Source organism: Fringilla coelebs (assembly GCF_963513975.1).
Source record: "Fringilla coelebs genome assembly, chromosome: 1".
NCBI classification, from domain to species: domain Eukaryota; kingdom Metazoa; phylum Chordata; class Aves; order Passeriformes; family Fringillidae; genus Fringilla; species Fringilla coelebs.
Window position 1 is genome coordinate 129427031 of NC_140028.1, and position 15303 is coordinate 129442333.

General features: G+C 39.9%; 1 protein-coding gene across 1 annotated transcript in view; it reads left to right on the top strand.

Annotated features, from left to right (window-relative positions):
- CALCR (calcitonin receptor) overlaps positions 1–15303 on the top strand; it is a gene marked incomplete at both ends in the record, with an annotated part of 152494 nt that overhangs the window by 98513 nt on the left and 38678 nt on the right. Inside the window, 3 exons of the mRNA XM_084209024.1 lie at positions 733–843; positions 8533–8645; positions 12760–12851. Coding sequence (XP_084065150.1) covers positions 733–843; positions 8533–8645; positions 12760–12851 — 316 coding nt within the window. The remainder of the gene's footprint in view (positions 1–732; positions 844–8532; positions 8646–12759; positions 12852–15303) is intronic.

A 15303-nucleotide genomic window follows, 5' to 3' on the forward strand; every position in this document is an offset into this window, starting at 1 on the left:
CACAATTTCCGAGGACCATGGCATGTACAGTTTCTGTAACAGGGATCAGCAATGAGCTCTGTTCTGCTGTTTGGGGGTGGGAACATCCCACAGCCTCAACAGCACCACTTTCCCAGAAGGGGCATGATGAGGACAGGATCACAGCATGCCTACCTGGACAGCCTCAGCAGGCAGAATCTGCCTGCTGCAGATCAGCCTTGCAGCTGCTTCACTGGGTGTGTAGTTGCATCACCGACCTCTGGTGTGGGGAGAGGCAACAGCCGGACAGGGACCTGTCTCTGCTAATGCTGCTTTTAGCTGGGATGTCTCCACAAATGCCTCCTATCTTCACATTTCAAATGCCTGATTGTCAGACCTGCTGAGCAGCAAAAGGTGAAATGAAAAGCGGGTGTCTCACAGGGCACCACTAGTGTACATGCTTAGAGCTGACAGAAAGAGAATCAAGAAGAGAGATTTGTAGGATTGGACCCCGCACTCAAAGTTCAGTTCAACATGCTTTAAAATGTAACTTTCTGGTAAAATGAACACCACTAACATCAGGTCAGTAAAAACAAGTACCTTCTAGTACCTGAATGCCACTCTGAGTGTTACAATAATAAAATGTTATATTACAAAAATAAAGCTTGATTGTCTGCAGGCAGCAATAATCCTCAAGAGGCTAGAACAGAGTGGTTCAGGAGGCAGTTAACTCTTTTGGTGGAACTAACTCATGCAATCTTCTTAAATGTCCAGGTCTGTTCTGCAACCGAACGTGGGATGGCTGGTTGTGCTGGGATGACACACCTGCTGGAAGGCTCACTGCTCAGAATTGTCCGGATTATTTTCCAGACTTCGATCCAACTGGTACAGTATTTCTTTACCGTTTTATCTTCCAAAGGATGTCTTCAGAACATTTCTGCCATTGAGTGGCTGTGTTCAATCCAGTGGCATTTTTGCAGCTCTGTGAAATCTCAGAAAGTTTGGTTGAAATTAAAACACATCAAGCCTTTGGGTTCTGTAATTAACATATTTTAATTTTTAAAATATTTTAAATGTACTTATATTTATGTAAATATAACCCATGGATTTATGGAACCTAGTTTATGAAAATGTCAGCTTCTGAATTACAACATCAAGATATTCTTAGTATCGCATTCTAAGTTTTTTATAATGAAGGGAATATGCTTATGTGCTTGAAATATGCATCAGTATGTTCTTTGTTCAGTTTTTATTGGGAAATAGAATTTTATGAAAGAATATGTGCAGAAATAAGGTTTTTTCAGTCTCTGAGTTTCAGTTCTTAGGTGAATTATTCATTCAAATACTAGAAGTAGACTGAGAGAAGTAATTGAAGAATGTTTAAAAGGAAAAATGAAAAATCAATGCAAGTATTTCTAAATAGATATGAGGAAATATTAGACACGAGTTGAACTCTTCAAAGAGTACTGTTTGAGGAGAGACACAATTGTGTGTTCCTTGCTCAGGACATGTTGCTTCTGGGTGGTGCTTGGTGGCACACTGTGCTAAATTCAACATAGTCACAATGCACCAATTGCAGTTAAAATCTATAAAATTAAACATTTGGGAGGGAGGGTGCATAAATCTGAAAATTTTCAACAAGCTTAACCCAAAATGCATGTGCCCAACTGGAAATTAAGGAAACAAACTATTGCATAGCTGTGAGTTAATTATCCAGCACCATTAGTTAAAATTGTTGATTTTATTGAGCTTATTGCTTATTTAGAAACTGAGGAAGTTCCAAGTTGAATCAAACCCCCTACACATTTTGCTGAAATAGCAACCAGATTGATCGTTATTTCTGTTCTTCATAAATCAAGCTGTCCATAATTACAGAATTCACACAGCAAGTAGCAAATTTCCAACATCACACCCAGTCTGATCTCCATTCAATCTTTAGTGAAGGAACATTCCCCTTTCTAGTGGAAGTATGCATTGGACAGGATGGATTTAAGGAAATCTGTTTGCTCAGGAATCCTGTGCTTGGAAAGTGAGCCCATGTGGCAAGGTCACTATCCACTTCCCGTGGAAACACCTGAGACCAACCCAACTCATCTTTACAGCAAGTTACACCCCCGAGACAGACAATGGGCACCAAATCATAAGATCTTGTCTTTTGTGCCCTTTTTTCACAAAATTTGATCTCTTTTCTGTACAGTGTCATAGTTTTCAAGGAGTCTTGGAGCAGGGTCATATTCATGGCTCTTCTTTGGAGCACCTGGGGACAACAGACTGAGAAGCTGAGACCCTCAACTGCAAGAGTGCCTTTCACTCAGGTCTCCCTCTCTGTGGACCACTCCTTCAACCATTAGACTCTTTGCACAAAAGATTCCAAAACAACATTTGAGAAGAATTGGCCAAACTTGGTTCATTTCCCACACAGAAGTGCCCACATTCAGGAGCGAGCCTGAGACTCTGGATCCTGAGGTTGCACAAGAATTTTCCTGCATGTGTATTAGAGGTGCCCCTAAGATGTGGTCTGTACCTTCTGCTTGAGACTCCATTTTACTCATGTTATCCTTCCCACACGGCAACAGCCCTCTTTATGACTAGGAAGATTTACTACAAGTCTTTTCTTTTCCCTGCTTCCATGGTTTTCTAGGAAGAAAAAAAATACGTGGCACTAACAGACTTAGTTTATATATACTCCATGCAATTCTCAGCTTGTACCTGCAAAGGTGGGTGTTGGCCAGCCTTGGGATCACAGAAATAACAAGGTCCTCATCCTCCATATATGGGGTGATTTCAGAGCCACTCTCCTACTTGTTCCCCAACCAACTATTCTCAGCTTTTCCTCTTCTTGGTCTCCAGTGACTTGTTCTGAGCTAATTGCTCTGCTACAACAGCACTTTTCACAGAAACACTTGAAGCCATCCATGGAGAAGAATCTCTCTCTACTTGCTAATGCTCATTAACACCAAAGCCCATGGCTTGTACACTGACTGCAAATCACTCCTTAATCTACAAAGGCTTGTCATGAAGTCTGGCCCACAGTGTGTCCACACTGCAGTTACTCTTTCTGGGAAGATTCAAAAGTTGAAATTTGGGAATTTTTTTAGTATTCCTGTTCTGTGTACAGCGACATAGGAAGAAAAACCTCCTCAGTGATTAATTTTCTACTGTTCTCTCTGCTATCCTCTTTAGGAACAATACCTGTGGTCTTCTGGACCCGGTATTTTCCTCTGGCACATTTCTCTTCTCCTTGTAAGCACCTCTGTCAGCCTCTTTGCCTGCATCCTGGTCAGTCAATCCTGTTTCCCAGTTTTGGCAGCAGCTCAGCATCTCCTGGTTGAGCCAGAGCTGCCTTCCTAGAATAGCTGTTGAGTAACCCAGCATGTGTTACAGATGTGGCATCAAACCAGTGGGCAGTCAGCCTTGCTTTACAGGTGGCTGGTTGTCACATGGAGACTCAATAAAGTAGGAGGGAGACAAGAAATGAGGGGGGTGCCTACAAGTCTGTCAGCTGCTAATGAAAGTGGCTGCCACTAACAGGTGGCCAAAAGCGCTGCCTGAACTGTCCTGAGAAGTCTATCAGGTTTTGTACCAAAAGTCATTATTTCCTTTGGTACCTTATTCATGTTAAACAAAATACAGCCAGCTTTTCTGCTGAGAAACAGAAACTGCATCCTAAAAAATAGCAATTTTCCATGATGAAAACTGTAGTGACTGTCTGATTTCCTCCCCATCGAGTCTCTGACATACAAGTACCTCAGTATGTATTTTAGGCAAGCAAGTAACCCCATGGATTTCTGAAACAAGGATTTCATGCTGTGTTGTTTTGGACTGCACCGTGATCTGCAAAACCACTGTGTATCAGCTAATTGATGGCTATGTCACTTCACTAAGAGGCCATGTATAGCTTTGAGACCTGAAATAAAATAATGTCTTTGCTCTGTATTTTTTTTGCTTTGATACTTATTCATAATTGGAAAAGTGAAACATTATTGTCAGCACAGTATTGAATCCTCCTCCCATCCATATCTGTGGGTGCCAAGTACCAGCCCTCTGTATCTTATCCTCAAAAACATTCAGCACTGTGGCCAAGAAGAAATTGATGGAGTATGTTTGAAAGTAAAAAAGGTGAAATTGTATTCTGAAGAAAACAACACAAAAACAAAGTGAAGGAGAACATGCTCAGTGCTCTGTTCATTTTCTGTCTGACAACTTCACAGTTAGCTACCAAGTGTAGTCCCACCTATTTCACTGAACTTAGATCAGTTCTTACTAGACAGGAATGTGTTCTGAAAGAAGCAATCTCTTTCTTGCAGTGCACATCATGCACAATGTGATAATGCATAAAAACAAATCAATTTGTCTGGAAAGCATAACAAGACCTACTGCTTTAATGCCAGTGGCAGCAGGAAATTCATTGTCTCATCCACTTCTGGCTGTGAGACTCTGAGCAGGGCTATTTTATATGCTCCTATTCAGGCAACATGCAATTCTCTCAATTTGTATTCTATATTCATATTTTAGACAGGTTAATCTTTGGTATAATCCCTCTGAAATGGTTCCAGGTCACACTGAAATTGGTAGGAGTTTAGTTTTTGAGGAATGCAGCATGTAATTCATGCTGGCAATGTTCTTACTAATGGAAGAAAAGAAAGTACATTGTGGATATAATGGCTTTCTGGCAGGGCAGGTTTGCCAAGGGCAGCAGGAGGAGCTCAGCCTTGCCCTGTGGCACCTGTGGGCTGTTGGGTCTGTGCCAGGGGAGTCTTACATTGCCCACCTCACTGCCCCTGTGCAGTGCATTTAGTCAGGATTATTTTGGTGCAGTCATATAGCAAGGGAGTCAAATGTGGAAGTTTTTTGTGGCTGACACCCCTTTTCATCTCAGCTTCACTGTCTTTACATTTTGGCAGAAAGCAGTGCTTAAGAGCAGTATCCATCCCACTTTGTGAACCAAAGGTGCATTTAGAAAAACCCCCCTCAGTTCTCTGCTTTGTTGGGTTTCTGTCTTTAGTTCTCTTTTGAAAGCTATTACTCATAACTCTTCATGCAGCTTCAGGAGAAGAGTTTCTAGAAGTGCAATTTGGAAGCAAATCCATATGCATCCATAAGCAATTAGATGACTATTAATCAGATGATGATTAATGCGTTGTTGCCTCTTAAAGTTGAAGAAAATGCCTTGCCTTCCTGCTGTGACACTGGGAGGGGACTTCTCTTGCTGCCACAAAATCTAAATTTTGGCTAAATTTAACAAAAATAGATAGTTCTGGATTTCTGCTGGTCCTATTTTCTTGTCTTGAAGGATGTAATTTAGACAATTATAAAAAAGACAAACCTGAACTCTTTGTCTAGCTGCTTCTTTTCTTCTTACCCCTTCTGTGTATTTATGTCCTTCTCCTAAGAGAGTTTGACAGCTGTGTTTTAAAAATCAATTCCTATCCCATACTGCCCAATATCAATCTTATAGAGATTCTAGTTCTGCTGACTAAGACATTCTGAAGACAGTGATAATCCTTCTTTTAGTAGGACACTGGAATTGAAGTTTTCTAGGGTCTCCATTGCATTAGATAAGATTTTTTTTCCCTTTTGAAAAAGTTTCTTCCAGAATATTTTAACAAAGATGTGGGTAAATCAGATGTGCAGCATCCACTATTCCTTCATCTGCAAAATGAAGCACTGCGTAGGACCATCCAAAAAATGGCAAAGAATTCAGTGTCTGATATGTGCTGACCATGACTGCAATAGGGCAGAACTTCTTTCTTCTTCCATCTTATAACTCACCAATAAACAAAAAAACTGATGTTGGTTCCTTTAACATGTGCTAGCTATAGCTCTGGTCTAATTGTGAAAAGCCTGATTGATAGAGCTATCATGTTGTTCCAGAGATATATAAGATATTTGTTACATGTAGATGACTGAGGGTTTTTTAACGAGCATATGATTCACAAAAGCACTAGTAGAGGCGCAAACAATACCCATGCAAATTATTGCTATGGGTTAATCTTTCAAGACACTTCACTGCTCTCACAAAACTTCCTTTGTGAATGAGATTGCTCACATCCATTTTGCCCAGACAGTTCTTGAAGTGTCTCTCTCAGTCAACTGCAAAGATTCTGCACAGCTGGCTATGAATCATGTAGCTTTAAGGTTCCTACAATCAGGTGAGATCAGTACAATGTGATGTCACTATTCTTCCACTTTGAATAATGCAATGCCCAAGTGGTGTCCCATCCAAGTGATAGGGTACAGACAGAGCCTAAAAAATGAGTGTTTACACAGTATTTTAGTATTGTCAAAGCCCAAACTTCCATTTTGCCTTGCTAGTGGTGTCTTAAACATCTTTGCACATGTGCATTTTTTCGGACTTTACCATATCTTCTGGTTAGCACAAAGAACCAACACATGCCCAGGTTCAACATCCCCTGCCTGCTACCAGGTCACTCTAGAATAACTTGCAGTAGAAAAGTAGTTGGGTTGCAGCTCTGTTTCTGTATAAAAGAAGAGATTTAGAAGAGATGTTTGACCTGTGTGAGTCACTAGGATGGGCAGTAAAGAGCGCTTATTCCCCAGTTGTATATTCTCACATCACAGTGAGAAATCCATGGCACATCGGCACTTTCAGAGTAGGGTCAGTTTTTAGTAGGACCCGTGTTTGTCTGGCTTTAAGGGAAAGCATGAGGTGAAAGGTTTGTCTCTAACTTACAGAGGCCACATTATTCTCTGGCAGAGTGCCTACCCAGGCACTGGAGTACAGAGATGATGGATGACATTGCCATGCGTTCTCTGTGGCAGATTAACAAAAGCCGTGCACTCCGCAGAGATAATCGGTGCAACGCTTGCACACTGTGTTCCATGGTAGCATAACCATTAATCTTTCATCTATGACTGAAAACTTTTCCAGCTTTTGATAGCATCTGGCAATGAGTAAAAGGGAACATTGCTACATGGGCAGTCTGAGATTATCTCCAGGCTTCACGTAAAATAATATGTACTGTTCCTCTTGGTATTGTTGATGCACGTATTGATATTTAACAAGTTCCCCAAAACAATTATTTGAAATCCACAATAATTCCAAAAATATGCTGTGTTCTGGAGGATTTTTTTTTTCTGCAAGGGCACTATATAAAGTGTATTTGTATGTAGTCAAATAACTCAGTCTATACTATCTTTGCCTTACTCATATGATCAGTTCCTTTCTTTAGGCTTTAGGAGTATGAATCTTACAAATTAATAGAACCATTAATCATCAGATGAAGAAAAGTAAGTGGGAATGTTTAGCACAAAAGAGGAAAATGTGTATGTTCAAATGCCCGTGGGCTCTGTAAAAGTGTATTGACTGGAAATGCTGATAATTTAAGTATAAAACCAACCAAATTATAGAGCTAGAAAAAGCAAAGGAAATTCAAGATAGACTTTTCAGACTATTTTAAAAGTCAGAATTAAAAAACATGTTTTCCGTAAGTCTCTGGGTCACTAAGAAAACATCAAATAATTGTTTATCATTTTATAAGTTTATGATCTTATCCTGTCTTTGTTACTTGGGCAAGCATTCCAATGACTCCCATGTGGCTAATGCTTGAGGAAAGGCCAAAGGACCTGGCCAAAAGTTGACGGTGATTAGGAGTGGCCGTCTGCACCTCAGCACCCAGGGTGTCCCCAGCAGGAGTGTCAGCCTGACAGAGGGATGCAGACACAGCACACACCTTCAGCTCCAGGCATCCCCCAGAGCTGTGCCCTGCTGGAGCCCCACTGTCCCCCACCACAGCAAAAGGACATGCAGAGGAGCACGAGCCTGGAGCACCCTCCATATGGCAGGGCTGTCAGGAAGGACACCAGAGCCACCTGGGGCCAAGGAGCCAGCACCAGAGACACCTGTGTAGAGGCCAAAGACATGTCAGATTATTGAAACAGAGAGCTCTGCAGCCGTCTTAAATTAAACTGGATGTGTGGGATCAGTGCCAGAACGTTTGTGAGGCTGCTTCTCTCTGCGCCTGAATGCTGTGCAGACCCTGAGGAGAGCAAGCAATGCTCCTGCTCTGCATGTCAGGATTCCACTGGTGGGGAGGCTGGGAGAGACTTTTCCACTCCTCTGCACAGAGAGAGCCCTGAGCTGGGTCTGTTGGCTCTGGTTTATACATTACCAACCGCCCTTTATCTCTGCAATATTTTTAACTCATTTATCCCTGACACTTGAAACCCTGTGCACTTCCTTCAGGTCTGGTATCAGCACCTGTGGTTATTTTCTCTTTCATAAGCTGCTGTCAACAGCTTCTTTAAATGGATTATTATCGGCTAAATATTGTGTCTGAAGGAAGACTGAGATATATACCCTAGTGGGTGCAGTCAAAAAGGAGACAGCTAAACAAGTTTACCCCCCACCAGATGAGTCCCAGGAAAAAACCAAAATGGCAAAACAGCAAGATGCATTAATGACATGTAGTTATGATATAAATTACACAGGTTGAAAATAATTTGGATTTTATTACACACACATTTTATTCCCCAAAATAATTTATCTTAGATGGATTTTTAAAGTCATAATATGCATATGTTAAAATAACTTTTATTGCAATTTATCATCAGAGAGGGCCTCAAAATATTGTGATGAAACTGGAAATTGGTTCCGCCATCCTGAGAGCAACCGAACTTGGTCCAACTACACCCTGTGCAACTCTTTCACCTCTGAAAAATTGAAGGTATGCTGAACTTGAAGAGGCAGTGGTTATTTGGCAATGTTTTGGGCTGGGCTAGCAATAATACATGTGAGAGAGACCAGAATAGCACTATCTCATCTTTATTTGTTGCACAAGACTTAAATAACATTGTTCTTGTGATTTCAGTTTATCCAAATTCTTTAACAAGTGCTCAAACCTCAATATTGCTTTGCTGGGGGGTGGATAATTTAGTGGTCATTCATATGACAAGTTTTGCAGTATTTTTCAGCATTTTTAATTCCTGTGATTTTCCCTGATTGACCAACAGCTATAAAATAATATTATAGAGTCTCATTTTTGCTTTCTGTAACAAAAATATTCCAAGATGCTGATGTCTTCTCTGCAGGGCTAGTAATAGTAATGTAAATGAATTTTTTTTTTCTTAAGCAAAGAGTATTACCCTGTACTAACACTCTTTGAAAAAAAATATTTATGAAGGTACCATTAATGCAGAAAATCTTACAAGCATGAACACATTTAACTTTGACTTTTACTGAAGTAATTGAGAGTATTTACAATAATGAATTAAGTATTTAAGTATTAATGAATCAATATTTTCAAAATCAAGATGCTAAACTGAAAGAGAAGAACTACATATAAAAGAACCAAAAGAAATATGGAGAGAGAAATCTGAGAAAAGCTTTAAAAAAATTAAGTTAGGGAAGCTCATAAAAATAAATGTATTTCTCAAATGCAAGTGGAGGTCCAGGAAAATCTGATTACAGATTTGTGAAAGAATAATTTGTGACTATTTGGAACAGTGGAAGGAAAAGATTCAAGAAGCGATTTGATTTGGGGTTTGTGTTGGACCTCTTCTTATACAGCCAAAAAGCAGCATGCAGGTAACTCAGCCCCAAAGGCCTTCGAAAAGTCTGTTGGACTAGGCAGGAGGTGAATTCTAAGAGGTTTTGCAGCATGACAAGCCATCATGGTAAAATGAGACTCATCTATGTGACAAGGCAAGAATAATAGTAACAATATGAGCTTACAGAAGCATTACGTGGAAACATCATAAATATATAATTTTTCCAGATGTTGGCACATGTAAGGAGGCAAAAAAATGTGGTTGTGTTACCTATTATCCATGCCTTCCAGAAGAAGAATTTTGAACATCATTCATGCTGAGAACAGATAGAATTGAAAGGAAAATTTTATGCACATCATGATTTTTCTGAAACGAAAAGTTGTGGAAAATGAAGAAAGAATCTATCCTTACAGAAATGCCAAGTTAGAATATGACCTTTAAACCAAGTCTTCAGTAAACAGAAATGTGCTTCATTTGTAGACTATTTCCACTTACCTACACATAATATATTGTCACTTTACAGAGACAAAGGTATTACTCTTAGAGAATTCTCTTCCCTCAAGTGAGGAAATCTAGAGGAACAAGGAGGAGCATTTAGGTTTTCTAAATCCAGGTTAAAAAATCTGAACACACAAAAGTTGTAATGAGTCAGCATGTTATATAAGTCTTATGTGCCAAGGAATGCAGAAATTAGTAAAAGTGCTCATTATTTGTTTGAAGGTAACTGAAAATATCAATATGCTATACCTTTGAGACAGATCATTGGGAAAAAATTATAGCCAGTTCTTAAAAATGTAATGATATATGTATGCTTTATTAGCTGACATTTCAGTCCATTTTGATCTGCCATCATTGTTATATTTTAAGGCTTTTTTAAGCATTTGACATAGTAAATTTGCAGGATGCAATAAAAAAGCAGTTGCTAAGTCCAAAATATACAGTTGCTTTAGCACTTGAGAACAGAAAGTTAGATAGATTGAATAACCAAGAATCCTCTGGGCTGTACATGAACTTGCATGTAACTATCTGGAGATATTTCCTGTTTCTAGATATTTCAGGCTATAGGTTGCATAAAAGATAGGTAGAAAAAAAATATTTTTGAACAGGTGATCTGTAAATTAAGTTCAGGCTTTAAGAATACGTCCATTTATTGTCATAAAGAAACACTGCAATCATGCAGTATGAAGTGGAACAAATGTCACATGAACACAGATAAACCTCTCCCACTACTCTGCATTGGAGAAAGTCGTCTCATCTTCTCCACACTCAGGCCTGTCCTCTCTGGGATTGCTGGTGCTCTCAGAACAGGTTATCAAGCATTTGTCTCACTAAAAATGCAGTGGCTAGTCTTCGTGAAGGAGAACTAGGAGGCCTAGGTATTTTCAGTAAATATGAACAGTTTTCCACACTTGGTGAATTGTTTGTACACACAGATCACATCTCTTCTGAGTGGTCAGATCGGTGTAAATGTGACTCTGGTTTAAATCTGAACCTAGGCCACCACCACCTGGATAAATGAATGCAGAAGCTTTGTAAAATGTAAAAGTTGTAAAATGTCTCAAGACCAAATTCCATAAGATGGGAACCTTTTCTAAGAGGAATGGCTTTGCTTTCTGAATTGTTTTCATATTTGTACTCAAGGGAAAGTTTAAAATCACTTGGAAATACCAAATATATGTGAGCGTCAAAACTTCAGACAACAAAAAGCAATTCATCTAATCATTGAGAAGAGGAAAATTGCTCATGCATAGCAAAAAAAAAAAAAAAAAAAAAAAAAAGAATGAAATAGAACTGAAAAGAGAATAGTTCCAGCAGAGGAACTAAGACTTCCAGTCTTTTTTCCCAGACAGGCTGCTGCCATGTTCTTGCTTTCAGAAAGGAGGCAGTGGTGAAGCCTGGCATTCTTCACTCACTCCTCTGACAGATGGCTGATGCTTAAGAGCTTGGCTGAGACTAAAGTGTGACATTTAAATAACTCAACATTCTAATGCTCAGGTGCTGTCCTGCAATTTTATTTTACAACTGGTATAAAAAATATGAATCAGACTCTCTTCGAATTCCCTTAGATTTAGTGAAAGCCCAATTATCTGTCCATGGGTACTGGATTCACATCATTATCAGAGCACTGAGTTGCCCAGCACCAAGGTTCACACTAATGTGAACCAGAATTTGTCTCAGAACGTGCTGTTGTTGTGTGGTGTGCATTGAGGATAATGGTCACCTCAGCTGCTGCTTTCATGACTCTGAAAGCCTTGGTTAAAAGCCCCCTCTGACTTCTCCTCTCCAAAAAGGAGAATCCCAGCCTTTGTACCCACAGAAACTATTTTAGTTGCCTTTTTTCACCTTTCCTTGCTCTTCTATGTTCGTGGGGTATGGAGACTTGAAGCACTCATGAATTTAAGGTTAGTGCTGTAAACATATTTTCTTGTTCTACCCTCAGCGCCCTTTTGTGTCATAATCATTATTTTGTTGGCTTTTTGGCTATCATTACACAGTAAGCCAATGATTCAGAGAACTGGCTTGGATGACTCCAAGATCTCCTTCCTGAGTTTAGTTTCCAGTCCTAAGTTAAGCATTGTGTAGACAGGATTTAGACCACTTGTCCTAGGTCTTTTAGCCCACTCTGTTAAAGCTTATTAAAGCTCATATGACATCTTCTTGTCACCTCAGTTAAATGAGTCCCTTTGTAAGTCCCTCACTACTATCTGGAAGTATCACCTGGAAATTTAGAAGTTTTTCTGGATCAGCTCATTGATGAATACATTGAACAAAAACCCAGCCATAATACAAGTCCTGAGGGCGATTAAGTACTGACTCATCTCCAAAAGCATCTCCAAAAGTGACCATTAAGCTTATGATTGCTGTTTTTTAAACTGTTTTGAACACATAAGAGTTTTCTACCAATCCTGCAGCAATCTCTTTTATTTGACTTTTTTTTTTTTTTTTGGCATATGTGTGAAAATTTGTCATGGGCACATTAAAAATCTAAATGTATTATGTCTGCTACAATATCCAGGAGCTTGGGAAAGTTGGTGACACAGTGTGAGCAGGGATCTCACCAGTCACTTCAATATATCAGGAACAGATTAGCATATGTAAGAAACACTTATCTTTAGATCATGAGTCATGCTATTTAATAGATTGCTGATATTATATATATATATAGAAAAAGAATGTTTGAAAGAAAAAAAAATACAAAATAGGAGGTTGATTTTGTAGATTCTTCCTCAATGAGAAAACAAAGTGCCTGCAAATTGTTCATGCTTGCCTTTTCTTTTTGTTAAATTGCAGATGGCGTTCATACTTTATTATATGGCAATCGTTGGCCACGCTTTGTCTATAACATCCCTGTTGATTTCCTTGGCAATTTTCTTCTATTTCAAGTAAGTGTTTCTTACAGACACTCTCTCTTCTTTCCCCGAGGCACTTCAACCAAAGGAAATCTTGGAAGTTGTCATGGCAGTGAGAAGCAGCTCTTATGAGTGTCTTTCTATATAATCCTGATACAGAAGTCTGAGCGCAGGCTCCTCTCGCCAAGGGGACCTCTCCCAGTGGAGTGTAGCCAAGACCAGATTGTTGTGTTTGTCAGGACTGGTGTGAAAAGGGCAGCCCATGGGGAAATGGTGCAGCTGGGGATGCAGTAAGGCCTTTCATTTACCCATTGCCTTATGCTCCTTAAGAGCACGTCCAGAGCTTGCCAGGTGCCGTGACTGGGGCTTGGGGCAGTGAGCTCCAAGCTCCTGAATCTGAGACTGAAGGACTGAGTTACCGACCTGAGTGCTTACAGGACTCAACCCTAAGAGTGAATCTGGCACTAGTGTGAAGCCTGCTATCCTCATTAAAAGAAAAACAGAATGCTGCTGTATCAGAATTTTAAAGGAGACTGATATTCACCTAAAGCACTACAGCTACCGTATGGCAGCTTAACTAGAACAGTTCAGTCTTGTTCTTTTGTGAACCTGTCTACTGTCAACTACATGCCTCTGCCTCAAATGCCAAACAGGAAGAGTAGTAAAAGATAAGTCCACAACATCACCACCACCAAGAATAAGACTAGAAAACACAGGAAAATTAAATGGTTGGACTTTTCATAGATTATAAGATTCTGTAAGATTGCAAACTCCAAACAGGTGTATCCAAATACAGGCTGTGAGTTCTGGTAATTTCCAAAGAGACAATTTGATGAGTGCCTGTGATAAAGCATCTTAATCAGCTACAGAGATAGCTAGAAACTCTGCTAAATGAACTGATAAATTCCCTTCCCATCTAAGCTGATAAATAGCACAAAACCATAGTCACAGAAATGCTTTGAGAAAACTGGAAAGAGCACGGTTTTAGCTGATTTGGAATCCCATACCCCGGTTTGAGATCTTTGGGACAGTAAAGACAGGATCTGGTGAAATTAGGTATGCTAAATGGACAAGCAAGGTGACTCCTTGCAGCAAGCAAGGCAGGGTCAGCCTGTCTGACTCACTCTGAGCTCTGAGTCATGAACAACGCATGATCTTGGCTGGTCCCAGGCTGCACTGAAAGACTGGTCTTTGCAGCAGCCTTCCAGACAGTAAAACACCTCCTCCTCTCTTCCCTCCTCCGCTTCTCCTTCCCCTGCCATGACTAAGCCATGACACAAAGGTTACAGGGAGGAGAGAGAAAGGAATTAAACCAAAGTGCTTCATAATGGGAAGTCAAAGAGAAAACCAAGCTACAGTCATAGGAAAGTGAGAATGAAGCTGTGTGGGAGCAGGGCTCATGTAACCTTCAGCTGTTTTCTATCATCTGGCTATGACAGCCATAGATTATTTGACCTTCAGTTGAAGGGAAGCTGTCAATCAGACAGTCCATCAGATAGCAAGAGATGATTTCAGGACTGCATAATAGCCTCTGACTTTAGAGGCAGTTTGCAGATCCTGCAGTTTCCCACATATAAGTTTTCGCTGGCAGAGATTTATTTTCCGTTCACCTTTGGGTATCAAGATTCATAATGATCTGGCATCACAGATTTTGAAGTACTTTCAGAAGGGAACAATGAATCAGTAGTGATGAGCATCACTAAGCAATGCTAACTCATAACAAGAGAAAGCATTAATAAAGTAGAGGGTCTAACAGCTTCACACGTCATCACCTTATTGCAAGATTTCTATAATTGCAGAGTGAGACCCCATTATCTTATTTAATAAAACACAAAATAAAGAGGCACTCCTACCTCCAAATCACTTTCAATTGAATTATTAAAACAAAGACATTTGTACAAAGACAGATGGGGACTAAAACAAATCTATATTTGCCAGAATAATAGATGGTGTGTTATGAATGCACCTGCAGTCTAATTGTTGCCAAGACTCTTAAAAGGAGTTGAAGGGTAATGGATGGAAGAACATTTTGTGGTATTTTTGGGGAGCTTTTCCCAGGGTCAAGGGAGGACATGGTACAAAGCATGAAAATAATTTGATACCTAAACAACGGGGGAGGAGAGAAAAATAAGGGTCTAGGCATGAAAATCAATATTCTCAGTATTTATACATGAGAAAAATGACAGATTCACAGAGCAGTTTCATGAGGAAAACATTCTAATTGTAAAAGGGAAGTAGAGATAGGAACAGTAAAGTAAGGGTGACCGTGAGTAGGTAAGAGAACCTGTCTGAAAAAGGAAATGTAGGAGACAGAATCAATGTGAAACACAGGGGAGACACAGAAAGCATAGGAGACTGGCACTCTAAAGAGACAATGGACAGGGGCTTGTGGAGGCACAAAAAGCTTGGTTTGGTTCCACTTTCTCCTCTTGGTGTGGCAGGTGTTGATGCCATTGTGATGGCAAACACTGAAGGTCAAGTTAGA